Source organism: Carlito syrichta, unplaced genomic scaffold (genome assembly GCF_000164805.1).
Source record: "Carlito syrichta isolate Samal-C Ts95f unplaced genomic scaffold, Tarsius_syrichta-2.0.1 Scaffold304341, whole genome shotgun sequence".
In the NCBI taxonomy this organism is placed as follows: Eukaryota; Metazoa; Chordata; class Mammalia; order Primates; family Tarsiidae; genus Carlito; species Carlito syrichta.
This window is the reverse complement of record NW_007248437.1, coordinates 414393-441569: the sequence shown is the minus strand read 5'-3', so window position 1 is coordinate 441569 and position 27177 is coordinate 414393. Positions and strand designations below refer to the sequence as shown.

The window sequence follows — 27177 nt, the reverse complement described above, 5'->3', positions numbered from 1 at the left end:
ACTCCAGTCTGGGTGACAGAGTGAGACTCCAACTCAAAAAAAAAACAAAAACAAAAAACTAAGAATAAGAATAAAAATTAAAAAGGAAGGAAGTCCTGTGTGTGCCTCTAGTCCCAGCTACTCAGGAGGCTAACGCAAAAGGATCACTTGAGCCCAGGAGTTCAAGACTGTAGTGTGCTGTGATTGTACCTGTGAATAGCCACTGTACTCCAACCTAGGAAGTCTATTATTGAAGGCTTACTCATTTATCCTGTCATTGGCAAAAGATAATAAATCTTAACCTACCAGAATCTTGCTGATGAATGAAAGGTATTTTTTAAAAAGGAATTCTGTAACAAATGTTATAAAGTGACACTGACAATTACTTAAAAACATAAAAATAGACCAGACGCAATGGCTCATGCCTGTAATCCCAGCATTTTGGGAGGCTGAGGCAGGAGGATTGCTTGAACCCAGGAGTTCGAGACTAGCCTAGGCAACATAGTGAGACTTCGTCTCTACAAAAAATATTTAAAAATTAGCTGGGCATGGTGGCATGCACCTGTAGTTGGGAGTTAGTCCCAGTTAGTTGGGAGGCTAAAGCAGCAGGATCATCTGAGCCCAGGAGATTGAGGCTGAGGAGAGCTGTGATCCCGCCACTGCACTCTAGCCTGGGCAGCAGAGTGAGACCCTAATTCCAAAAGAACAAACAAACAAATAAGTCCCAAAAAACAAACAAAAAAATCCCATAAAAGCAAAAAGAAATAAAAGTGGTTGTTGTAAGGTTTCACTGAATATTGTACATGTCCCCCACCCACCCTGTGTCACTACCTAAAAGAGGAGAATCATTGCCCCAGTCAGTATCTTCATAAATCTCTTGAACTCCAGGGTTCTTAATCCACTTTTATATATAAATACACTTACTTTTTTGAGATGTTTTCTGCAGGCCCTGTGGTCCAGATGTGTACCATATCTGTGTGCAAACTTGGTTAGCGAATGAGTTAGTTTCTATCTGAACCTGCACTAGGAGTAGTTTCTAATCTTTTGTTTTCGTGTTAGATTTGTAGTGATTCAAACAAATCTTTCAGGGCTTTGAAACTTTCAAACCCGGCTTTGCCTTGGCTAATGAAACATTTCCGATTAAGCTGTAGCTGGTCCCCCCTTCCTCAGAAGCTATATGGAATATGCCCAGCTAGCGGAGTGTGTTAGCACTTAGTTACATGAAAGACATGGATGCTGAGATTCCACCCAGCCCCCAAGAGTACGTTATTTATATTTTTCTTATGTCATTATAACTGCCTTGGGGATTTGAAGCTAGTCAATGTGGTAAAGTAAAACCAAATTATGCAAGAATGTAGCCCTCTCTAAAGGATTCTGGGCCATTCTCTGCTTTTGCAGAAAGCTGCACTCAGTAGCAGGGTCCAGCCTCAGTAGTCAGAGTGGGTCCGAGTCTCAATCTGTCGCCCTGGCTGGAGTGCAGTAATATGCTCACAGTCACCACAGCCTCGACCTGCTAGGCTTACACGATCCTTCTGCCTCAACCTTCCAAGGAACTGGAACTACAGGCGCGTGCCACCACGCCCAGCTAATTTTTTGATGTATTGTAGAGACGAGGTCTTGACAAGTTGCCCAGGCTGATCTCGACCCCCTGGACTCAGGCAATCCTCTTGCCTCCACCTCCCAAGGTGCTGGGATTATAGGCATGAGCCACCGTGCCCGGCTCAAATCTTCATTTTTTAAATGAAAGACCTGCAAAATGAGAATGTTGTTGAAGGAACTATAACTTTGGTGTCCCTGTTTCCATAGTTGACTTCATGCGAGAGGAAATTCCATCCTCTGTCTTTATCCATGTGTCTTTTCCTCCGGGACATTGGAATATCACGTTGGGATGAGCCTCATATGTTGTTTGTTCCCTGCTCACTTGTGACTAATTCTACTTCACTTGCACAGTGTTGTGTAATCTCGACGGGCTTTGGCAATGCCACCACCTAGTTCTATACATTTAAGGATAATCCTGCCGAGACGGCTGTGCCTGGCAAGTGCCCACATGGTGGACGCTCAGCAAATGTCGGTCTAATGAGTGGATGAATCAGGGATGCTCACTGGTTGTATTTAATAGCAAAGAATCCCTGACATTATCATTTGATCTCAGAGTCATTATCAGTAACCAAAATGTGTTTAGCATGTTCAGGAGCTTTGGCATAGCTTAGGTATGTTTGGAGAGGAAATTTAAAAATTGCTTAACTTTTTATTTATTTGCTTAATTTTTTTTTTTGAGTCAGATTCTTACTCTGTCACCTAGGCTGGAGAGCAGTGGCATGCTCATGGCCACCACAGTCTCGACCTGCTGGGCTCAGGCAATCCTTTTGTCTCAGTCTTCCAAGTAGCTGGAACTACAGGTGCATGCCACCATGCCTGGCTAGTTTTTTATTTATTTATTTATTTATTTTTATTGTAGAGATGAGGTCTTGCTAAATTGCCCAGGCCGGTCTCAAACCTGTAGACTCAGGCAGTCCTCTCACCTCAGCCTCCCAAAGTGCTGGGATTATAGGCATGAGCCACCGTGGCTGGACATTATTTGCTTAATTTTTAAAATGTATATATATTTTTTGATCCAACAAATCTACTTTTAAGAAAGTGTATCCTGGCTGTGTGCAGTGTCTCTTGCCTGTAATGTAGGGAGACCTCATCTATAGAAAAAGAAAAAAAAAATTAACCCAACATGGTGGTGTGCGCCTATAGTCCTAGCTACTTGGGAGGTTGAGGTAAGAGGATCTCTTGAACCCAGGAGTTCACAGTTGCAGTGAGTAATGATCTTGCCACTGTATTCCAAACTGGGTGACAGAGGGAGACCCTGTTTCTTAAAAAAAAAAAAATAGGTTCATCCTAAAGAAAAACACCAATGATGTACATATAGAAGAGATGATTTTTAATATCTATATTATAATATATGACATATTATATATCATATTATTATTATAAATAAATTCATGTTTTTTGAGATGGGGTCTTGCTGTGTTGCCCAGTTTGGACTCAAACTTCTGGGCTCAAGTGATCCTCCCACCTCAGCCTCCAGAGTCTCTGGGCCTACAGACTCACACAACCATCCCTGACCTGAAGGAACAATTATTGCAGCATAGTGCGTTGCATTGAAAAATTAAAGCAACCATAATATCCGTTGATAAGAGATAAGATTAACAAAATAAGGCACATCTACACTTAATTGCCTTTAAAAAGTGAGATTGATCTAATGTATGTTTCCTGACCCAGAAAGGATATGCAGGATTTATTGCTAAAGGGACAAAAGACAAGTTTCAAAACACTATGAGAAATAGGATCTCCCTTTAAAAATAATACTAACCTACGTGTATGTATGCCTACAAAAACCTGAAAGAACACGTTCTGAGCCCTAATGACTTTCATTTCGGTTGAATGGGACGTGGGAGAACTTTTACTTTCTACACATACCCTGGCATCAGCCGTGCCTCTGGTACCAGCTGGAACAGGCCCTGGTCACGGCCATGGGAGTCTGTGGCAGCCCTGGGGCATGTGCTTTCCCAATCTTGGGGCTTCTGCCTGCATACATGCAGACTCTGTGCACCCGAGTCCCTCCAGACCTGACACTCAGCCACTTCCTCGCTTTCCTCTCACACGACAACTTGTTTTTTTTTTTTTGAGTCAGAGTCTCACTTTGTCACCCAGGCTGGAGCACAGTGGCACGCTCACGGCCACTGCAGCCTCAACCTTCTGGGCTCAGATGATCCTTTCACTTCAGCCTTCAAAGTAGCTGGAACCAAAGGCACACACCACCATGCCTGGGTAATTTTTAAAAAATTTATTGTAGAGACAAGGTCTTACCAAGTTGTCCAGACTGGACTCAAAACCCTGGGCTCAGGGAATCCTTTTGCCTCTGCCTCCCAAAATGCTGAGATTACAGGCATGAGCCACCACATCCGGCAACAACTTTCTTGAACATCACCAGAATCATCAGAAAGGGTCACACATAACTGCATTTCACAGTGATTTATCGAAAACTGCTTGTTAGACATTCTTCTCAGTCCTGAAGACCACCCCTGTGGAGCCATTCTTCCTGACCTCTACCCCACAGAGCACTCACCTCTTGCCACCCAGCTCCTCCTGCCTTCCTCCCAGAGGACCCAGGAATGCCACATTCTCTTTCCTCTGTGAACCATGGCAGTTTGGTTCTTCTTAACTTTCACTTCCCAGTGTGCAATACAAGCCCATCTAGTAGTCTGTAAGAGAAAGGCCTTTCCACTTAGGGACATGTGCCCTAAGGTTCCTTAGGAGACAGTTGTGGTTATAAACTGGGGGGAGGGAGACCTCCACATGCATTTCTGTACTATTTAATTTAACTACAAGCATGTAGCTTGTGTTGCTTTTGTATTCAGAACAAAACCCAGAATGATAAGCAAACAAATCCTCCCAAAGCCCCGTGCGCTAATCTTCATGGCTAAAACATGGTCCCAGCTGGGATGGAGGGACCGTGGCCAAGTGGTACAGCCTCGCCCGTAATGACGGGAGGAATTTGAGCCAAGAATCATGGGTACAATTTCTGTTCTGATAAAGACCCCGTGAGAATTTGGAAATGTGCACGTTGAAGAGAAGCCCTCAGTACGTTGGGTCTTGCTCTGGAACATACATTTCAGAAAATATTTCCATCCTGAAGGTAAGAGAAATGGCGAGCGATAGGCTCCCTGCAAAAAGATCAAAGCAAGTCAAAACTATTTCTGCTTTTCACACTTAAAGCATGGAAAAACAGAAATCCTGCATGACTATTCAGGCACTAAAGAAAGAACACAGGCTAGCCGGATGCAGTGGCTCGTGCCTGTAATCCCAACACTTTGGGAGGCAAGGTGAGAGGATTGCCTGAGTCCAGGGGTTCGGGACCAGCCTGTGCAACTTGGCTCTACAATAAATAAATTTTAAAAAACTGGATGTGGTGGCACACCCCTGAAGTTCCAGCTACTTGGAAGGTTGAGGTGGAGGGATTGCCTAAGCCCAACAGGTTGAGGTTGTAGTGGCCATGAGCATGCCACTGTACTCCAGCCTGGGTGACAGTGAGACTCTGACTCAAAAACAAAAAACAAAAAAAAACACAGTGATAGCGATGCTATAAAGACAACACCCACAGCAACAATGACAGAGTTCTTGTTTTCCGAGCGGTCCCTACGGGCCGAGTGCCGTGTTGTGGGCCTGGTGCTGTGTAGTCTTCACGTGACCCCTGGAAGTTCATATGCCTTATTATGACCATTTCACAGATGGGCAAAATGAAGCTTAGAGAGATGAGGAAGCTTACATGGTCACTCAGCTACCAAGGGCAGAGCCAGGGTTCGAACCAAGTTACTGATGCCAGGCCCCTCCTACATGTGTGAATTGGTGCAAAGAAGGAAGAAACCTGAAAGTTCAGACATCCAACACTGGTTACTGCCAAGAGATGGGGAATCAGAGGGCATTTTGTTTTTCTTCTTTTTATCTACACTGCTTTTGTTTTCCACAACAAACTCGCATTCATCTTTATTGGTTCTATGATTAGAAAAAGGTGGGTCACAGTGATGGTGGAAAATATATTTTTAAAAGTACTAGTGTTCTTAGAACGGAAATGTTACTTGCTGTTGCCATGGCTTCACCTCCATATTACTTTTTTTCTTTCTTTTTAAAAACTTTATTGTAGCCAGCTCCATCACCCTGCAGGGGAAGGTCAGCAAACATTTTTTAAAATAAAAACTTTATTGATATCAAATACCATGTAATTCACCCATGTAGAAGATGCAATTCAATGACTTCTTTCACTCCACGTCATGTTTTCTTTTCTTTTTTTTTTTGAGTCGGAGTCTCACTCTGTCACCCAGACTGGAGTGCAGTGGCCGCTCCCGGCCACCGCAGCCTCGACCTGCTGGACTCCGGCAATCCTTCCGCCTCAACCTTCCAAGTAGCTGAACTACAGGCGCGCACTACCACACCCAGCTAGTTTTTTTTATTTATTGTGGAGATGAGGTCTTGCCAAGTTGCCCAGGCGGGTCTGGAACCCGCGGGCTCAGGCAATCTACTCACCTCAGCCTCCCAAAGGTGCAGGATTACAGGGTGAGCCACCGAGCCCGGCCACGTCATGTTTTCAAGGTTCATCCAGACTGTAGCCTGTGCGGGTGCTTAATGCCTTTTTAAGACTGAATCACATTCTATTCATTCATGTAGATATGCCACATTTTATGTGCCCACTTGCTGACCTGGGTATACTTGGAGTTTTTCCCACTTTTTCCTTTTACGAATAATGCTGCTGTGACATTTGTGTACAAGTTCTTATGTGATGTGTGTTTCCATTCCTCCTGCCTGTATACTAGGAGTAGGATTGCTACATACATTGTGTCCACCCATCTCAGGAACTGCCAGACTATTTTCCACCCTTATTACTTCTTAACTTGAGCCACCATCCCTTTGGGGCTTCAGGGTACACAAGGCAGGACCAGGATTTGAGAGCTGTGGGCGTGTCACTAACGCATCCTTGATTGTGGGTTGGGAACAAGGTGCGGGACTTGTCATTCAGAAAAGATCATCCATTTCAGACCTTTAAAAACAGTCATCGGAGCCGGGCTCGGTGGCTCAGCCTGTAATCCTGCACCTTTGGGAGGCTGAGGTGAGTGGATTGCCTGAGCCCGCGGGTTCGAGACCCGCCTGGGCAGCGAGACCTCATCTCTACAGCAAATCAAAAAATCAGCCGGGCGTGGTAGCGCATGCCTGTAATTCCGGCTACTCAGAAGGCCGAGGCGGAAGGATCGCCAGAGCCCAGCAGGTCGAGGCTGCGGAGACCGGGAGCGGCCACTGCACTCCAGTCTGGGCGACAGAGTGAGACTCCAACTCAAAAAAGAAAAACAAACAAAAAAAAAAACCAGTCATCGGGCAGGGAAGAGTCCCTGAGGTGCTTGAGACCTGGGCTCTGATGGGGGGTGAAGGTCACTGTAAAGGGCCTTGTGAGTGGCTGCTGTTCACGCAGAAGAAAAGTCAGCGGGGAGAGAGCACTGTGGCCAGGCACCCAGCCACCGTTACCCGAGACCATCCAGAGGGCAGACCCTACCATGGCATGCCCCACTCCTGGAGAAAGAGGCAGCCAAATCTGATTCCTGGAGGTGTGGGGAGTTGTGAGTCATGGAGGGGTCATACACGAGCGTGTCTCCAGCAGTGGCCATGCAATGAAGATGCTCGGTCCCGACCTCCCTTGCGGCTTGCTCCTTCCTGGCCCAGGTCAGCGAGCGGATTCAGGAGGAGCCGCAGGGAGAGGACATGAGGCGAAGATGGGGACAAGAGACTGTCTCCACTGGTTGAAGACTTCTAGAAAATACTGTGTCTTGTTAGAGGAGGGAGGTCCTCCCCAGCCTTGTGAGTCTATAAAACCATTACAAAAGAAAACCTGCCTCACCAGGTACCTTCTTATGAAAACCAGGAATGACCTAGGTTCAAGTATATCATGCTCCTCTCTGTTTAATAGGGAGGTTATAAAACTTAATTATGAAGCATGCTTCTAAGGACATCAGTGGCTTCCTGAGCCTGACAGCAGGGATCACAAGCCCCAAGGCCTACGCCATCCATGGCAGGGGCAGAGGTTATATAATCCGGGTTGAGGGGACTCCGGCCCCCACCAGCAGGCTGCCCTTGTGGCTCAGGGCCTGAGGCAGCCATATTGACGGAGGCCCACATGCTGTCTGTCTAGATGTTGAAAAGTTATCAATCATGCGACAAGCTGCTAGATAAATATTCCACCTTGACAGCGCTACCTTCAGCACGAGCAGAGTGGCAGTGTGAGGAGGCACACTTGTCCTCTCAGCCCTGGTGCCATCCCTGGCCACAGTGCACATGGCCCCCGTGCAGTAGACCCTTCTCCATACCCTCCAAACAGCAGCCCTTGGCCACACCTCAGATCCCTGGGTGGGCACACCACGGGTGCAGGTCACCCTCAGGAATGCGAGATCCCCATGGGCCCTTAGGTGGGCTGTGGTTATTTGAAGGAGAGAAACTGAGGGTTCAGGCAACCTAGAGTATAATCTAGAGTGGGGGGATGGGCCAAGGTGGCAACTCACTTGCGCCCACCTCCTCACCCTTGTCCCCCAGCATGGAGTGCCTTCCTTGTACCTCCTACTGCCTAGATCCCTTGTGGCTCAGCTGCAAGCCCACTTCTTCCAAGAAGTCCTCCCAAGCCCACCTGGCTGAGGGTACCTCCATTTTGGCACTGGATCTTTTTTTTTTTTTTATTTTTTGAGTTGGAGTCTCACTCTGTCGCCCAGACTGGAGTGCAGTGGCCGCTCCCAGCCACCGCAGCCTCGACCTGCTGGGCTCCGGCGATCCTTCTGCCTCAGCTTTCCAAGGAGCTGGAACTATAGATGTGCGCTACCATGCCCGGCTGATTTTTTGATTCATTGTAGAGATGAGGTCTCACAAGTTACCCAGGCGGGTCTCGAACCCACGGGCTCAGGCAATCCTCTCACCTCGGCCTCCCAAAGTGCTAGGATTACAGACTGAGCCACCCAGCCCGGCCGGCACCGGATCTTTTAGAGCCATGTTAACCACATTCAAATCACTTCAGGGTACTTAAAAAAATATTGATGCCTGGGCCTTGGCCCCATGGCAGCTGAATTTAGGACCGGAGCCTGGGCATGGACAGTTTTAAAAGCCCCGGGTGTAGGCCGGGCTCGGTGGCTCAACCTATAATCCCAGCACTTTGGGAGGCCTAGGTGAGTGGATTGCCTGAGCCCATGGGTTCGAGACCAGCTTGGGCAACTTGGCAGGACCTTGTCTCTACAATAAATCAGAAACAAATTAGCTGGGTGTGGTAGCGCGTTCCTGTAGTTCTGGCTACTTGGAAGGCTGAGGTGGAAGGATTGCAGGAGCCCTGCAGGTTGACACTGGGGTGGCCATGAGTGTGCCACTGCACTCCAGCCTCAGTAACAGTGAGACTCCAACTCGAAAAAAAAAAAGCCCTGGGTGTTTCTCATGGATGATCGGGGCTGAGGACCACGGTGACAGAACCTCCATCAGTTCATTCCCTCCATGGGGTGTTGCCTCTTGGCTCCTCTTCACATGGCCCAAGCCTGTACCTAGCACTTAGTAGGTGCTGAAAAAATATTTGCTGACTGACTGACTGAAATTGGAAACTCCTAGAACACAGGACCGTTCCAGTGATAATGTAATGACTTGCCTTTTATTCGCCTGGAACTAAAACAAATGCTCAGAAACTAGTAAATTGAACAAACTTAACTAGGGTAGAAAGTGGTTATCTTAAATAAGCCTCCTATGAGTGGTTTTTTGTTTTATTTTTTTGCCTAAGTTGGGGTCTCACTCTGTTGCCCAGGCTGAAACGCAGTGATACAATCACAGTTCACTGCAGCCTCCACCTCCTGGGCTCAGGTGATCATCCCGCCTCAGCCTCTCAAGTAGCTGGGACTACAGGTGCATGCCACCATGCCCGGCCTCTTGTGAGTTTTGTTGTTGTTTGTTTTTGTTTTATTTTTTTATTCAAGGTCTCACTCTCTCTCCCAGGCTGGAGTGTAGTGACATAATCGTGACAATCACAGTTAATGGCGGCCTCAACCTCCAAGGCTCAGACTATCCTTCCATCTCAGCATCCTAGGAGCTGGGACTATAGTGCACCCCACCACACCTGGCTAATTTTTTGTTGTTGTTGTTTTATTTTTTTGAGTCAGAGTCTTACTTTGTTGCCCAGGCTGGAGTGCAGTAGCACACTTACGGCCACTGCAACCTCGACCTGTTGGGTTCAAGCGATCCTTCGGCCTCAACCTTCCAAGTAGCAGGAACTTCAGGTACATGCCACCATACCTGGTTAATTTTTTTCTTTATTGTAGAGAAGAGGTCTTGCCAAGTTGCCCAGGCTGGTCTTGAACCCCTGGGCTCAGGTGATCCTCTTGCCTCGGCCTCCCAAAGTGCTAGGATTACAGGCATGAGCCACCGCACCTGGCCTTTTTTCTACCCCCCCCCCCAGAGATGCAGTTTCACTATGTTACCCAAGCTGGTTTTGAACTCCTGTGCTCAAACAATTCTTCCGCCTCAGCCTCCCAAAGTACTGGGATTACAGGCATGAGCCACACCATGCCTAGCCTCTTGTGAGTTTTAAGAGAAATTCTTGACTGGGCATGGTGGCCCATGCCTATGACCCAAGCACTTTGGGTGGCCAAGTTGAGAGGATAGCCTGAGTTTGAGACCAGCCTGGGCAACTTGGCGAGACCTCATCTCTACAGTAAATCAAAAAATTAACTGCACGTGGTGGCACAATCCTGTGGTTCCAGCTTCTTGGAAAGTTGAGGCGGATCACCCGAGTCCATCAGGTCAAGGCTGCAGTGACTGTAAGCATGCCACTATACTCCAGCCTGGGTGACAGAGTGAGACTCCAACTAATGAATGAATGATTTTTTAAAAAGAGAAATTCTTCTGTGGCCTCATTTGTGCCCACATTATTTGCTTCATCCATCCATCTAGTCAGTAAACATTTCTCCGAGCCCTACGACGTGCCAGGCTCTGACCTAAGTGGCCGAGGAAATAGAGATGAAAGCTCTCACCACAGCTTAATAGGGGAGACAGATGTGGGCCCAAAGAATTAGAGCGTGCACTGCAGCTGCCACCCATCATTACTTTCTACTGAAAATCATGAGCTTGTTGCTGATTCATTTTGGCACAAGTACCACCTCCCTGAACCTCTGTGGTCTAAGAGCAGCAGTCCTCAAAGTGTGGTCCCCAGACTGGCAGTATGGACATCACTGGGGGATTGTAAGAAATGCATATTCCCGTCCCCCTTCCCAGAAACACAGAATCACACTCTGTGAGTGGGACTGGCACCCTGTGTTTTTTGTTGTTGTTGTTTGTTTGTTTTCTTTTTTGAGCCGGAGTCTCACTGTGTCGCCCAGGTTGGAGTGCAGTGGCACAGTCCCGGCCACCTCAGCCTCAACCTGCTGGGCTCCGGCAATCCTTTCTCCTCAGCCTTCCAAATAGCTGGAACTGCAGGCATTCGCTACCATGCCTAGCTAGTTTTTGATGTATTGTAAAGACGAGGTCTCACCAAGTTGCCTGGGAAGGTCTCTAACCTGCGGGCTCAGGCAATCCACTTGCCTTGCCCTCCCAAAGTGCTGGGATTACAGGCTGAGCCACCAAGCCTGGCTGCACCCTGTGTTTTAACAAGTCCTCTTGGTCATTTTGTTGCCTGATGATGTTTGAGAGCCTTGCCTTAAAGCCATACTTCTCTACGTTGGCTACACCTTCCAATCATTTGAATGGAGAGTTTAAAAAAAATATATATGACTGCTCAGACACCACCCCAGACCTGTTAAACTAGGCTCTCTGGGAACAAAATCTGGGCCTCAGAATTTTTAAAGTTCCCAGGTAAATGGTGTGAACCAGTGCCTTAGCGCATGACAGGCCAGTGTGATGATGGCCACCAGCGCATCTGGGCAGGTCAGCTGGGACTTCTGCTCCTCGGGACCCATCTTCACACCTGGGCCTTCAGAATGAGCTCAGCGTTCCGCTTCTAGCCCCAAGGTTCCACTCCGAAGCATGAACTTTGTTTAGACGTGTAGCACAACCTGCCTTTTCAACTAACACCTGCAAAGTAGGCTCAGAAAGGAAATGTCACTGATGCCGAAACTGCCAGTTCTCTGCTTGTTGAGTAGTGATTGTTGATCTGTCACATAAGAAAAGAGAAGAGGTGAACCACCGACTAAGGGTGTGCATTGAGAATGTTCCCTGAGATTTTTGGAGCTCTCTGGGTTTGAGTAACTCATTCTATATATGAACAGCGTTGCCATTTACAGCTACTTAGATAGTATCAATTATAGTTCATTTGTATCTGTAGCCAATAATGTTATTTCAAAAGACCATTCCTGGAATATTGCACTGAGAATATGTGGCTTCTCTGAAAATACTAGAAAAATATTCCTTTGGTCGCTTAGTCTGAACTGAGTTAAATCATAGATTACACTGATAATTTATATATGATTTCTATTATAACATATAGTTATAAATCTTATATGTACTTAATAAATATATCAGATAATTATAATTTGTAGTATGTTATCATTACATGTATTCTAGTTAGCAAGTGCATAGAAAATATAATAATCACAAGAATATCTTCTGTTGAGTGCTTTCTGTGTTAGGTACCATGTCAAGCACTTTACATATGTAGTCCCAATAAGCTTCAAAAAAACCCAGTGCATATGCATTACTGTATTACCACCTTTTTCAAAATGAGGCAACTGAGGAAAAGAATGTTAACTCACTCAAGATCATGTAGACAGAAAATGGTAGAGGCAGAGTTTGAACCCGGGTCTGTCATCAAAGATTAGATTTTCCGCCGGGCTTGGTGACTCAGCCTGTAATCCCGCGCCTTTGGGAGACCAAGGTGAGTGGATTGCCTGAGCCCGCGGGTTCGAGACCCGCTGGGCAAGCGAGACCTCATCTCTACAATAAATCAAAAAATTAGCCGGGCATGGTAGCACGCGCCTGTAGTTCCAGCTACTTGGAAGGCTGAGGCGGAAGGATCGCCAGAGCCCAGCAGGTTGAGGCTGCGGTTGCCGGGAGCGGCCACTGCACTCCAGTCTGGGCGACAGAGTGAGATGCCAACCCAAAAAAAAAAAAAAAAAAGATTATATTTTCAGCTTCAGTCTCTACTGTCTCATAGTAAGTGGTGGCATATGTATATATTAATACTGTTAAAATTATATAGTATAGGCCAGGCATGGTGGCTCAAGCCTATAATCCCAGCACTTTGGGAGGCTGAGGTGAGAGGATTGCCTGAGCCCATGGGTTCGAGACCAGCTTGGGCAACTTTGCAAGACTTCATCTCTACAATAAATCAGAAAATTAGTAGTAGTGCACACCTGTAGTTCTGGCTACTTGAAAGGCTGAGGTGGAAAGATCGCTGGAGCCCGGCAGGTCAATGTTGGAGTGGCTGTGAGCATGCCACTGCACTCTAGCCTGGGCGACAGAGTGAGACTCCAAGTCAAAAAAAAAAAAAAATTATATAGTACAATGTGTAAATAATTGCTACTGGATAGTGTTTTCTTTCTACATAAAATTATACATAATTTAACATGCAATTGTACATAGTATAAACTCAATAAATGCTGTATATGAAATAGCTTTGCCATGTACAGCTACTTACATAATATCAATTACAGTTATTTATAATTGTAACCAATAATGTTATCTTAAAAGGCCATTCCTGGAATGTTGCTTTGAGAGTGTGTGGCTTCTCTGAAAATACTATGTGATTACTTAGATATGGTGTTACAGGAAAAATGTAGGATACAAAATTATATATACATGATAGCAATTTTGTAAACAATATGTACATATATCTTATATACATGCAAAATATGGGAAGAAAGTGCCCACATCTTTCACAGAAACTATAATTGGATGGTTGGATTATAAGAGACTTTTCTTTCTTCTTGATCCTTGGGGCCAGATCAAGACACGGGATGGAGGCTGCTCCAGACAGGCCGGCCATTTGGCATCACTTCAAACTGGTGTTCTCTGAATTTTTGTTCTACATTTATTGAATGGGACAGGGAGAAATTAGTTGCCTAGTTGTAAATATTGTGTACAAATATAGACTTGCTTCCTGATTCATTCCCACTGGCCAAAGTAGAATGCCTATTCTGGAGGAAAAAAAAAAACAAAAGCAAATTACGTCCCACTTTTGTGTGGCTCTTATTCTCTTTGTAAAATTGCAAACCCCACTATTTATTGGGAGACCTATTAGTTTAAAATGTAAACACTATTGCCTGATCCCATGGGTTCAAGACCCACCTGAAGAACTTGGTGAGATCTCGTCTCTACAATAAATAAAAAATTAGTTGGGCGTGGTAGTGCACGCCTGTAGTTCTGGCTACTTGGAAGACTGAGGTGGAAGGATCGCCAGAGCCCAGCAGGTCGAGGTTGCGGTGGCCGGGAGCGGCCACTGCCCTCCAGCCTGGGCGACAGAGTGAGACTCCGACTCAAAAAAAAAAAAAAAAAGAAAGAAAATGTAGACACTAAAATAAGTTACTCATTCATAGTCATATGTCAGGTGTAACTGGGGTTTCTGAATCTCAGCCGACTGCTGCATATATGGTTCAAAAATATGTACAGAGAGAGACTGGTGGCAGTGGGAATAGTTTTGTTTGTTTGTTTGTTTGTTATATTCCTGTCTTTCCTGTGTTTTGCTGTGTGACATAAGGGGTCCCATGGGGAACCCTGTGCCAACTGGCACCTCGTTTCCACTTGAATCCAGGCATGTCAGCACCCTTGCCCATTCTAGAAAAACTGGAAAATACACAAGAATGACTTTTCTTTCTTTCTTTCTTTCTTTTTTTTGAGTTGGAGTCTCACTCTGTCACCCAGACTGGAGTGCAATGGCCAGCCTTGACCTGCTGGGCTCCGGCGATCCTTCCACCTCAGTCTTCCAAGTAGCTGGAACCACAGGCGCGCACTACCACGCCCAGCTAACTTTTGATTTATTGTAGAGATGAGGTCTCGTCAAGTTGCCCAGGCGGGTCTCGAACCCATGGGCTCAGGCAATCCACTCACCTCGGCCTCCCAAAGTGCTGGGATTACAGGCTGAGCCACAGAACCCGGCCAAGAATGACTTTTCAAATGAGGAGGGGAAAGTTAAAATAGTATTTTTTACAAAGCCGCAAAGAACAAGCACCTAAACCATCCCGTGGGCCTAAGTTTTCTAGGAGATGATGGCAGAAGCACAGTCACCTATCATCTGCTGGTGGCTGAAAAGAAAACCCTTTGCAGAAAGATATTTAGGGCCAGATGCGGTGGCTCATGCCTGCAATCCTAGCACTTTGGGAGGCAGAGGCAAGAGTACAGCCTGAGTTTGGAGTTCAAGACCAGCCTGGACAACTTGACAAGACCTCATCTCTACAATAAATAAAAAAACTAGCCAGGTGGCGTGTGTCTATGGTTCCAGGTACTAGGAAGACTGAGGCAGAAAAATCGCTGGAGCCCAGTAAGTCAAGGCTGCAGTGGCTGTGAGCATGCCACTGTACTCCAACCTGGGTGACAATGTGAAATTCCTACTCAAAATCAATAAAATAATAAAATAAAATAATTTAGGAGTTTGCAGCTTTTGTCTCTCTTGAGAAACTGTGCACATCTCAGGTGAGGCGGCCTGATGGAGCCCCACGGGAGAGTATTTTAAAGTTCTTGGAGTGAAAATGTCTCACATGTTCTTTTTGCTTCATACGGAAGCATGAATCTAAGCAATAATAGTCTGAAAGTGAATGAAATGGAATGGGCCAATGTGCTGTAACTGTGCAGGTGACGACTGGAGAACAAGTGACTGGGTTTAAGGTAGTCTCCTTTAGTTATTTTATTATTTTATTTTATTTTTTGAGTTGGAGTCTTACTCTGTTGCCCAGGCTGGAGTGCAGTGGCATACTCACGACCACCACAGCCTCGACCTGCTGGGCTCAGGTGATCCTTCTGCCTCAGTCTTCCAAGTAGCTGGAACTACAACCAAGTGCCACCATGCCCAGCTAATTTTTTTATTTATTGTAGAGATGAGGTCTTGCCAAGTTGCTGAGGCTAGTCTTGAACCCATGGACTCGGGCAATCCTCTCACCTCAGCCTCCCAAAGTACTGGGATTGTAGGTATGAACCACTGCACCTGGCCAAGATGGTCTCCTTTAAACGTGTCTTTGAAGCAAAAGGAAACAAGCTGTAGGTTAGGGATATGCATGTAACAAAACTATCTAAAGCAGTGACTTTGTGCTAAATGGAAAATTCAGACAGTGGTTGTCTGGGCAAGGAGGAGGTAATGGCAGGGGAGGGAACACGGCTGAATGCAATGAGACTGGTGATTTCCTTCTTTAGTTGGGGGCTGGCTTAAAAAAAAAACTTTATTGAGAGAGAATTCACAGACTATGTAATTCGCCTTTTTAAAGCCCCCTTGATCACAGCAACTTGTATGGATTTGGAGTTGATCATACTCAGTGATCTATCACAGAAACAAAGAACTGAATACCATGTGTTTTCACTCATAAGTGGACCCTGAGCACCTATCATAATACTATAAAAAAGGGTTTGGCAGTAGCGGGATACTGCGGGGGGTGGGGGGTGCATAACATCAGTAAGGGTGCCCGATTCTAATCCAGGCAAAGTGAGGTCCGAGGGAGGCCCAAAACTGCACCTTATCTAAACCATGTATGGACACAATCCTGACTTGGACCCCACAGCTTTAAAATTCAACTAAGAAAAGCAAAGCCCCCTTGAATCCATAACTCACGAGATTTCAGCATACTCATGGATTTGTGTAAGCATCGCCACCACCCACTTTGCATTCATCTTGCCTGTGCTAGTAGCCGTCATGCCCCATCGCCCCCCAGTGCCTCCTCCTCAGCCAGAGCCAACTACTAGTTTGAGTTCTGGCTATATGGATTTGCCTAGCCTGGATACTTGATAAAAATGGAATCAAGCCGGGCTCGGTGGCTCAGCCTGTCATCCCGCGCCTTTGGGAGGCTGAGGTGAGTGGATGGCCTGAGCCTGCGGGTTCAAGACCCACCTGGGCAACTTGGCGAGACCTCATCTCTACAGTAAATCAAAAAATCGGCCGGGCGTGGTAGCGCATGCCTGTAATTCCGGCTACTCGGAAGGCTGAGGCGGAAGGATCGCCGGAGCCCAGCAGGTCGAGGCTGCGGTGGCCGGGAGCGGCCGCTGCACTCCAGTCTGGGCGACCGAGTGAGACTCCAACTCAAAAAAAAAAAGGAATCATGTGGTACACATTTGTGTGTGTGTGTGTGTGTGCGTGTGACTGATGCCTTTCAGTCAGCATAGTGTTTTCAAGGTTCACCCATGCCACAATGTGTATTAGTGATTCATTCCTTTCTATGGTTGGATAATATCCCACTGTATGGCTAGACCACCTCTGAGTTACTCATTTATTAGTTGATAGATCTTTGAGTTTTTTCCCTACTTCACAGCATTGTGATAATGCTGCTATGAATATTCAAGTACAAGTTTTAATGTGAACATATGTTTTCGTTTCTCTCAGGCATATACCTTGGAGTCGAATTACTGGGTCATATGGGAACTCTGTGTTTAATATCTTTTGAGGAATGCCCAAACTGTATTTCAAGCATCTGTACCATATTACATTCTTACCAGCAGTGTATCAGGGTTTCTGTTTCTCCCCATCTTCACTGACACTTGTTATTATCTGGCTTATGTTAGCAATCCTGGTGGATATGAAGTGGTGTCTCATTGTGGTTTTGATTTGCATTTCCCTGGTGTTTAATGATCTAAGCATCTTTTCATGTGCTTATTGACCATTCACATATCTTTTTTGAGGATTCTCTATTCACTTTTTAATCTATTTGTTTGTCTTTTTATTACTGAATTGGAAGAGTTATTTGTATTTTCTGGATACAAGTCCTTTACCAGATATATAAGTATTTTCTCCCTTATATATCTGACGGTATCTTTTCTATTTTTTGATGGTGTCCTTTGAAGCACAAAAGTTTTTCATTTTGGTGAAGTTCAATTTTCTTTCAGTTTTTCTTTTGTCATTTTGTGCATCTGGTGATATATCTAAGAAGACTTTGCCTAACCCAATGTCACAAAGACTTTCTCCTCTGATGACTTCTAAGAGTTTTATAGTTTTAGTTTTTACATGTAGATCTGAGCCATTTGGAGTTGACCTTGTATATGGTGTAAGGAAGGGTCCAGCTTTGTTCTTTTGCTGTGTGGATGTCCATTTGTTGACATGAATATTTTCCCATATTGAATTGTCTTGGCACCCTTGTCAAAAATCAATTGCTAATGAAGGTGAGAGTTTATTTCTGGACTCTTAATTATATTTCATTGAACTATATGTTTATCCATATGCCACACTATATTGATTATTGTAGCTTTTGTAAAAAGTTTTGAAATTAAGAAGTGTGAGTTCTTCAGCTGTGTCTTCTTTTTCAGGACTGTTTTGACTATTCTTGTTATCTTGCAATTTGAATTTTAGGATCAGCTTGAAAGTTTCAGGGGAACAAAAAGCCAAGTGGGATTTTGATAGGGCTTATATTGAACCTGTAGATTAATTTGGGGAGCATTGTCATCTTAACAGTGTTAAGTTTTCCAGCTAGGTGTGATGATATGCGCTCTCCCCTACTCTGGAGGCTGAGGCCGGAGGATTGCTTGAGCCCAGGAGCTATAATCATGCCTGTAAATAACCACTGCGCTACAGCTTGGGCATTGTAGTGAGGTTTCTCTCTTAAAAAAAAAAAAAAGTCTTCCAATTCCTAAATAGGTAATGTCTTTCAATTTATTTAGGTTTCCTTTAATTTTTGACAATATTTTATAGTTTTCAGAGCATAAATCTTATATTTCTTTCTTCTTTTTTTTTCTGAGTTGGAGTCTCACTCTGTCACCCAGGCTGGAATATAGTGGCATGCTCACAGCCACTGCAGCCTCGACATGCTAGGCTCGGGTGATCCTTCCACCTCAGCCTTCCAAGTAGCTGGAACCACAGGCATGCACCACCATGGCTAACTTTTTTAATTTATTGTAGAGACGAGATCTCGCCATGTTGCCCAGGCTGAACCCACGGGCTCAGGCAGTTCACTCCCCTCTGCCTCCCAAAGTGCTAAGACTACAGGCATGGACCACCACACCCAGCTTACCTTTCTTTTGTTAAATTTGTTCCTAAGTTTTTTTTGGGTTTTTTTTTGTGTGGTTATTGTTTGAGTCAGAGTCTCACTCTGTCACTCAGGCCAGAGTGCAGTGGCATGCTTACGGCCACAGCAGCCTCCATGTGCTGGGCTCAGGTAATCCTTCCACGTCAGCTTTCCAAATTATAGGCATGCACCACCACACCCAGTTAGTTTCTTTATTTTTTATAGAGATGAGATCTCACTGTGTTTCCCAAACTGTTCTCAAACTCCTGGCTCAAGCAATCTTCTCACCTCAGCTTCCAACAGTGCTAGGATTACAGGCATGAGCAACCACACCTTGCCTCATTTTTATTTCTGTAGGTACTGATGTCACCTCTTTTACTCCCAATTTTAGTAATTTGTCTTTTCTCCTTTTTTCTTGGTTAGTCTAGCTAAAGATTTGTCAATTGGTTTATCCTTTCTCTTACTAATGGCTTCTTGGGTGATTTTAAAATTGTACTATCTGAGTTACATGTACATTACATATAATCTGTTGCATATATAAAATATTGCAGAGTAAAATTGGAAAAGAAAGAAAACAGAAATCATGGTACAGTTAATTGTCTTAGGAAACTTGCTAGGACCATAAATCCCATACTTGAGGTTCACACTGATTATCTTCTTCTTCAAATAAACTAATTTCTAAATTCTTTATGATTCCTTTTTTCTTTTTCTTTTCTTTCTTCTTTCTTTCTTTCTTTTTTTTGAGTCAGACTGTCACTCTGTGGCAAAGGCTGGAGAGCAGTGGCATGCTCATGGCCACCGCAGCCTCAACCTGCTGGGCTCAGGAAATCCTCTGCCTCAGTCTTCCAAGTAGCTGGAACTACAGGCATGCATTACCATGCCTGGCTTATTTTTTGATTTATTGTAGAGATGAGGTCTCACCAAGTTGTCCAGGCTGGTCTCGAAACCCAGGGCACAGGCAATCCTCTCTCCTTGGCTCCCCAAAATGCTGGGATTACACATGTAATCCACCACACTCAACCATGATTCCACCTTTAAAATGAAACTAATATCTGCTTCACAGTCAAGGCAGTAATTGATACACTGTGAGATCCTTAGGTGAAAGGTGATCAAATGAAGTAGTGTTCATGCCAGTGCTTGTGAAGTATTCATGCCAGTATTGACAAACTTGATCCTGTATTAGGGTTATCATAACAAAGTACCACAAACTAGGTAGCTTACAAACATAGAAATTTATTCTCTTACAGAAGTCTGAAATCAAGTTTTTGACAGGGCCATGCTCCCTATGAAAGCTGTAGGGGAGAATGCTTCTTTGCCCCTTCTGGCTTCTGGTAGTTGCCAGCAACCCTTGGCATTTCTTGGCTTAAGGCTGTATCACTCTAATTTCTGCCTCACATGGCCATCTTCTCCCTGTGTGTCTGTTCTCTTCTTATAAGGACACCAGTCATAATGGATAAAAGGCCCACACTATTCCAGTGTGACCTCATCTTAACTAATTATGTCTGCAATGACCCTATTTCAAACAAGATTATATTCTGAGGTCCTAGGGGTTAGGACTTCAACATATCTTTCTTGGTGGCCATAATTCAATCCATAGCAGACATGTCCTAAGCTAACTGTGAACATTTGTCTGTTACTCTTCAATTTTTAGAAATATATCCAACTGTCTTTTCTATTTACCATGGTCTTTTGTTCTTTTAAATCTTTTCCCTAGATTGATGATATGCTTAACGAAATCAAATTTAGTGAGTATGTGGACACTGGAAAGCTAATTGACAAGATCAACTTGCCAGATTTCCTCAAGGTTTACCTTAATCACAGGCCCCCTTTTGGTAACACCATGAGAAGCATCCACCAGAGCTTTGACGTTCTTGGTTACACCAATTCAAAAGGAGAAAAGGCTATTCGAAGAGAGGATTTCCTGAAACTGCTCCTAACTAAAGGTGAACACAAAAATAGGGTTATCTGGTAGAACCCTTTGGTTATTTCCAAGGAAGAGAACCAAGTTTAGGGAGACAGATCCCTGGAACATCCATCTTTCATGAAAGAAGTGGTTTGACAGCGTGTCAGCCATGAGGGATGTCACTTCCCGTCCCACATAACTGGCAAGAATGAGCCAAGGAAAGGATCTGGGCCTGGAAACCAGAAGAAGGCGACTTATATTCATCTTCTTGAAACTCTCCAAGACTTAGTGTCCTCACTTACAAAACAGGAATAAAAATGCCACCCTGTTCGTTTCCCAGGGCTGTCATAGGATTGGGAGGCATTTGTGAAATGTAACCACAGCAGAGTAAACTTTTTTACTTTTTTCTTTTGAGTTGGAGTCTTACTCTGTCGCCCAGACTGGAGTGCAGTGGCCGCTCCCGACCACCGCAGCCTCGACATGCTGGGCTCCGGCAATCCTTCTGCCTCAGCGTTCCAAGTAGCCGGAATTACAGGCATGCGCTACCACGCCTGGCTGATTTTTTAATTTATTGTAGAGATGAGGTCTCGCCTGCCCAGGCGGGTCTTGAACCCACAGGCTCAGGCAATCCACTCACCTCAGCCTCCCAAGGCACGGGACTACAGGCTGAGCCACTGAGCCTGGCTAACTTTTTTGCTTTTACCGATGATTTTCTTCATTATCGTATGTAGGAAGTCAAGTAAGCGTTCTCTGTGGATGTCATTTTCATCTTAGACTGGGTGGTTCTGATATGAGGGAATTTGAAATCAGGCTGAGCCCAGTCTCATCAGCAAGTTGACTCATTTCTCTATACAAGGCCCAACATAGATTCCCTTGCTGGAGGACCCTTTTGCAGACAAGGTTGGGCTGGTTCAGGGTGGTGTGGCCATAGATGGGAGGACCCTTTGTTTTGTCTTGTTTGAGTTGGAGTCTCACTCTGTCACCCAGGCTGGAGTGCAGTGGCACGTTCACGGCCACCACAGCCTCCACCTGCTGGATTCAGGCAGTCCTTCTGCCTCAACCTTCCAAGTAACTGGACCTATAGGCACGGGCTACAATACCATGCCTGGCTTATTTTTTTGATTTATTGTAGAGATGAGAGCTCACCAAGTTGCCCAGGCTGGTCTTGCACCTCTCAGCTTAGGCAGTCCTCTCGCCTCGGCTTCCCAAAGTGCTGAGATTACAGGTTTGAGTCACTGTGCCCGGGCTAAGGAACCTTTCCAATACCCCATAAGAAAGTATATGTGACAGTATTATGGGACTCTCTTGGTTGTTTTTGTGTCTAAAGGAAAGGAAAGAGTGAAATAATTCTCTTTAAGACCTCTGAACAATAACTCTAAGCCCCGACACTGCGTGTGGCCCCAAGAGCTAAAGAGCCACCCTTCTACCTTTTGGCACCCAGGTGAGCACATGACGGAAGAGGAGATGCTGGACTGCTTTGCTACACTGTGTGGTTTGAATTCTGAGGACTGGAAATCCGAGCCTGCAAGCTCCTCTGTCAAAGGTACTGTGGCTGGCTTGGTCTGGGCATGTAGCTGCGGCTCAGTGATTTGCTGTAGACTTAAGTGCATGTATTTCTCCTGACTGGGGCAAGCCAATCTCCTTAAGACTGTTCATACAAAAAAGCATGTCTGTTGGGAATTCCGCATGAATGAGTTATGAAAAGACCAGCAAGCGGTGGTTATGTCAAAGAGATGGGGCTTTTGTTTCCATGCTCTGCTCCCTTGGTGTCTTCTGGTCTTGTTTTTCCCTTTATCCCAATGACCTGTCATCTTTCTGGCTTGGGTGGGTGAATACTGGTCACCAGGAGAGGGTGCAATTTGGCAGCTGTTTCAAAAGCAGAGATGAGTCAAAGGAGCCTTGGAGGAGAGGATAGCAGCTTGGCGCGGGCAGCACAAGCCTGGCTTCAAGCTGTCAGATTTGAAAATGTTTAGTGATAGCCAGGCACAGTGGCTCACACCTGTAATCCCAGCACTTTGGGAAGCAGAGGTGAGGGGGTTGCCTGAGCGTAGAGGTTTGAGACCTGCCCGGGCAACTTGGCAAGACCGCATATCTAAAAAAAAAAAAAAAAAGGAAAAAATAGGAAAATGTTTAGCAATCGTCCTCCTCTTCCCTCCTCTGTAGACTGTAGATTGTTCACCTTCTTTTACCCTAACTGGACCTGAAGTTAGGGCTATGAATTCCAGTGCAGGAGGACCCAATCCAAACAGCGAAGGGTCTGCGTGTGTGGGAGCATCTCCCAGACAGGCCTCATGCATCCTGAGTGTCATCAGAGCCACCACCATGTCTGGGACTGGAGTCCAGTGCAAGGTCCCCTTGCCGGTCTCCCTTCTCCCTCTCCTTTCATCATCCATTCCCTGTGTCAAATTTTTAAAAGTTCCTGAACTCAGATCATTCTAGACTCTAGTATCTGATGGGTCATTTCCACCTGCAAGTCTCCCTACCCCACTCCTGTGTCCACTTCAGACCTCAGAATGTCACTTTCCCAATTGTTTCATACTTACACGTTGTGTTCCCAGCCATCTTGAAATAGTAAAATCAGAGATACCATGTGGGTAGGCTTTCCAGTGAGGTTTGTAGAGAGTCCATTAACAAGGCTCCGTGCCGTCAAGGAGGAATTTTAACCAGTCTCCACCCAGGAGTTTCCAAGGGATCAAAGCCAAACCCCAGCACAAAACACCCCTTGCTTCTGTTTAGTAGCATTTCCTTGTGTTTTGGAAAAGGCTTCTGAGCTAGAAACCTAATCATCATGAAGGCATTTGGTTTTATTTTCTTGTTTGGCTAGGTTCAAAAATCTGCCTCGAAGAAGAACTTCCTGAAGAAATCACTGCAGAAATATTCACAACCGAAATTCTTGGCTTAACCATTTCAGAAGATTCCAAACAGGATGGTCAGTGAAGTCATAAGAAATGTTTTTTCTGTATTTCCCTACCCTACTCTTATCTTTAGAACATTTAGACATTAAAAGCAAATTTCTGTTAAGTCATGGAATTCACAGAGTTGGACATTCCACCGCTTCTGAAATAGGGAAAGGAGTGGCGGCGAGAAAAACACCAGCAGCTGGACCCCAAGGGTGGCTAGACACTCAGGTCTGCCTGGAGGGGGGTTTGCACAGGACCCAAAGGGGCGAGGTCTCTGGGGGTCAAGGAGCCTCCAGCCCGCAGCGTGCCTTCGTGACATGTGTGATCCCAGGAAATGACGGTCAGTGTGGCCCTTTTCCCAGAGGATGGCCCAGGCCCTCAGCCTAGTAAGGCCAAGTGTGGGTCACCCCTGCCTGCTATTAGGCCAGGGTGGGGGTGCTGGGTACGCTGGGCTTCTGAGAGTCCCTGATTGTGGCTTCTTGTCAGCAAAACACAAGCGTTGAGTGTGGCCGTTATGAAGAGCATCGCTGGCCAAGCCGAACCCCGGTGGCAACTGCCTGTGAGAATGCAAAAGCGCCCACAGGCCGGCATGTGCTGCATGTGGGCCAGAAACCACATGCAGCCCCGTCCCCAGAGGCCAGAGCCTCCTGGCACAGCACCGTCCCCAACACAGTTGACTCGCCGCCTCACACTTTGCTGGGCTGCAAAGCACGTAGCAAAGACGGGGCCCGTCCCCCAGCTCGGGGAACCTTCAGGGGATGTTACTAAGTTTACAGTGGTGTTTTGACCTTGAAAACAGCCTAGCATCGTGATATGAACAGATGAAAGTGATAGTCTGGTCTGAGAGTTTGTGTCACCAGTTCTGAGGTCTCACTCAGGACATGTGCTTAGTCCAACACACTCCCACCAAGCCAGCTTCTTCCCCAGAGAAACTAGCACCCGCGATCACATTTCTGTTGCGCCTTTCTCCTAAGGAGCGGTCTATGGAAGGGAAGCGGAGTAGTGAGCACATCCTTACCTGCACGAAACTCCCCACCCCTCCACCTTCCCCACCCCACCCCCCTGCATCACAGGGTGGCCCCTTGAAAATGTGAGAGTCTTTGGAACACCCTGGAACGTGGAACAGAAACGTCTGCCCCAACCAGGCTGTGTCACTGTGACCTTGGGCAGACGGCATGGGCCAAGGTTCTGCCGGCGCCAGCTTGTCAGCGCATGTCACCGAGGCTTTGCAACCTAGTTTACATTGTGTTCTTTCTAAAATAACACAAAAAGAAAAACAAGCTTTGTGAATCAATTTTGCAGCTGCTAAGGATTTAAGAGCCATATTATAAAGCCAGTTAAACAGTTCCTGGGGACATTTTAGGGAACGGGAAACTCTGAAATGAGACTTCTTGTTCTCTTTAAAAAATAACTCAGAATTGCATGCAGTCTGGACACAATCAGAGGCTTCTTTCCTGAAATTCAGCACCCCTTGATCTCATTCTGATCCACTGCATGTATTGGAATAGTTGTCTTGGGCAGAACTGACCAGTGACCGGCCAGACCTACTGTGGCTGGGCCAGTGATCTGGGGCCACTGTGACACGCAGGCTGACGTGCGTTCTCTGTGCTGAGCTGCCTTCCTGCATCTCTCTTTGATTCAGAGGAGAGGAAGGTGGAGGTCTGGTTATGGTTGTTCAACCAGGAGGCCAGAATGGCCATAGACGGCAGGGTTGGTGTCAGGAGTCTTCCCAGCCTGTGCTCAGCCTGCCAGGGGAACCCCTTCTCTCCCTGGGACCTTTTTCTGCAGATGCTTTCATTTTGTTGTCTCTCAACTTACTTGACAAGGCAGGGCACAGCCAGTGCACCCCTTTCAGGCCCTACAGGGGCCGGCCCAGCCTGGTGGCCACACGGATGGAGAAGAGGTAGGGCATCCAAGGCCTGGTCTGGGAAGAGGGCAGGGCCAGCCACAGAGAGCTCAGCGTCTTCAGCAGCGGGGACAGCAAAGCAACGACAACAAAGGGACAGCAAAGACAGAAGACAGCGTGTAGAACTTGAGCATGACAACAGGGACAAAACACTGGACACCTTTTGGTAAAGGCACACTGTGATATTTCTTTGAAAAAAGAATCCTTGTAATCCCAGCACTTTGGGAGGTGAAGGCGAGAGGATTGCCTGAGCTCAGGGGTTCAAGACCAGCCTGGGCAACTTGGCGAGACCTCGTCTCTACAATAAATAAAAAATTAGGCCGGGCTCGGTAGCTCAGCCTGTAATCCCGCACCTTGGGAGGCCGAGGTGAGTGAATTGCCTGAGCCCGTGGGTTCGAGACCCGCCTGGGCAACTTAGCGAGACCTCATCTCTACAATAAATAAAAAATCAGCCAGGCGTGGTAGCACGTGCCTGTAGTTCCAGCTACTTGGAAGGCTGAGGAGGAAGGATCGCCAGAGCCCAGCAGGTTGAGGCTGCAGTGGCCAGGAGCGGCCACTGCACTCCAGTCTGGGTGACAGAGTGAGACTCTAACTCAAAATAAATAAATAAATAAAAATTAAAATTAAAAATTAGCTGGGCGTGGTGGTGCACGACTGTGGTTCCAGCTACTTGGACGACTGAAGTGGAAGGGTTGCCTGAGCCTAGCAGATCAAGGGTGCAGTGGCCATAGTGTGCCACCATACTTAAACCAGGGTGACAGAGTGAGACCCCTACTCAAAAAAAAAAAAGAATCCTGCTGGGCATGATAGTTCACATCTGTAATCCCAGCAGTTTGGGAGGCTGAGGTGAGAGGATTGCCTGAACCCTGGGGTTTGAGACCAGCATGGACAACTTGGTGAGACCTTGATTCTACAGTAAATCAAAAAATTATCCAGGCATGTTGGTGCACGCCTGTAGTTCCAGTTTCTTGGAAGGCTGAGCTGGAAGGATCACCTGAGCCCAGCAGGTCGAGGCTGCCATGACCATGAGCGTGTCACTATACTCCAGCCTGGGTGATGGAGTGAGACTCAGACTCAAAAAAGAAAAGAAAAGAAAAAAGAATCCTGTGTGCTTTAGGTGGTGCCTCTGGCTCGCTGGCCTATACATCCTGATTTGGCACTTCTAGGTCAGGAATCCCGGAGTCCACTACAGCCCCAACTGTCCTCCGAGTCCCAGGCCCTCCCGACTTGGTGAGTGCCTGGTTTACACAGTATCTGCTCTGGCCGCCCAGGTCTTGGCTGGGCTCCTGTTCTACTTCTGCCCCTTAATAGCCACCTGTGTGCCCTTGGGTGTGGCTAAGCTCTTAAACCTCAGTTTCCTCCTGGCACAGCTCCTGGCTGGTTGTGAGGATTAAAAGAGACGGTGCGAGGAAGGCGCTATTGGCGCAGGGTAGTGCTCAGAATATGACGGCAGCTATTATTATCCCAGGCAGAAACTGTGCCTGAGAAGTGGGAAGACATTTGGTGAGAATTAACCTCTCCCAGCCCCAGAGTTTGAGTGAGAGTTAGCATCCGCGCACTTCAGGGTCTCTCCTACTTTTGACAATGGGTCCTTAACAGATATTTCTGGAATGAGGAATGAACGAACATGAAGCCTCAGTGCTCTTTGAATAGTTGGTTTAGCTTTGGGATTAAGGGGCCGTCACGTCCTTGTGGCCCTCAACATCAGGGTGGGCAGATGTTCCCTGTCAAGGGCCAGAGAGTAGACACTGCGACTCCCCAGCCCTGCTGTTGCACGCAGAGGCCACCAGAGATAGCACAGAGAAGAATGCTGTGGCT

General features: G+C 46.3%; 1 protein-coding gene across 1 annotated transcript in view; it reads left to right on the top strand.

Annotated features, from left to right (window-relative positions):
- Positions 1-23589, top strand: part of WDR66 (WD repeat domain 66) — an 89963-nt gene extending 66374 nt beyond the window's left edge. Inside the window, exons 19-21 of the mRNA XM_008059741.2 lie at positions 20365-20593; positions 21995-22096; positions 23378-23589. Of these exons, the coding sequence (XP_008057932.1) occupies positions 20365-20593; positions 21995-22096; positions 23378-23490 (444 nt within the window). The 3' untranslated portion in view covers positions 23491-23589. The remainder of the gene's footprint in view (positions 1-20364; positions 20594-21994; positions 22097-23377) is intronic.
- The last annotated feature ends 3588 nt before the right edge of the window (positions 23590-27177 follow it).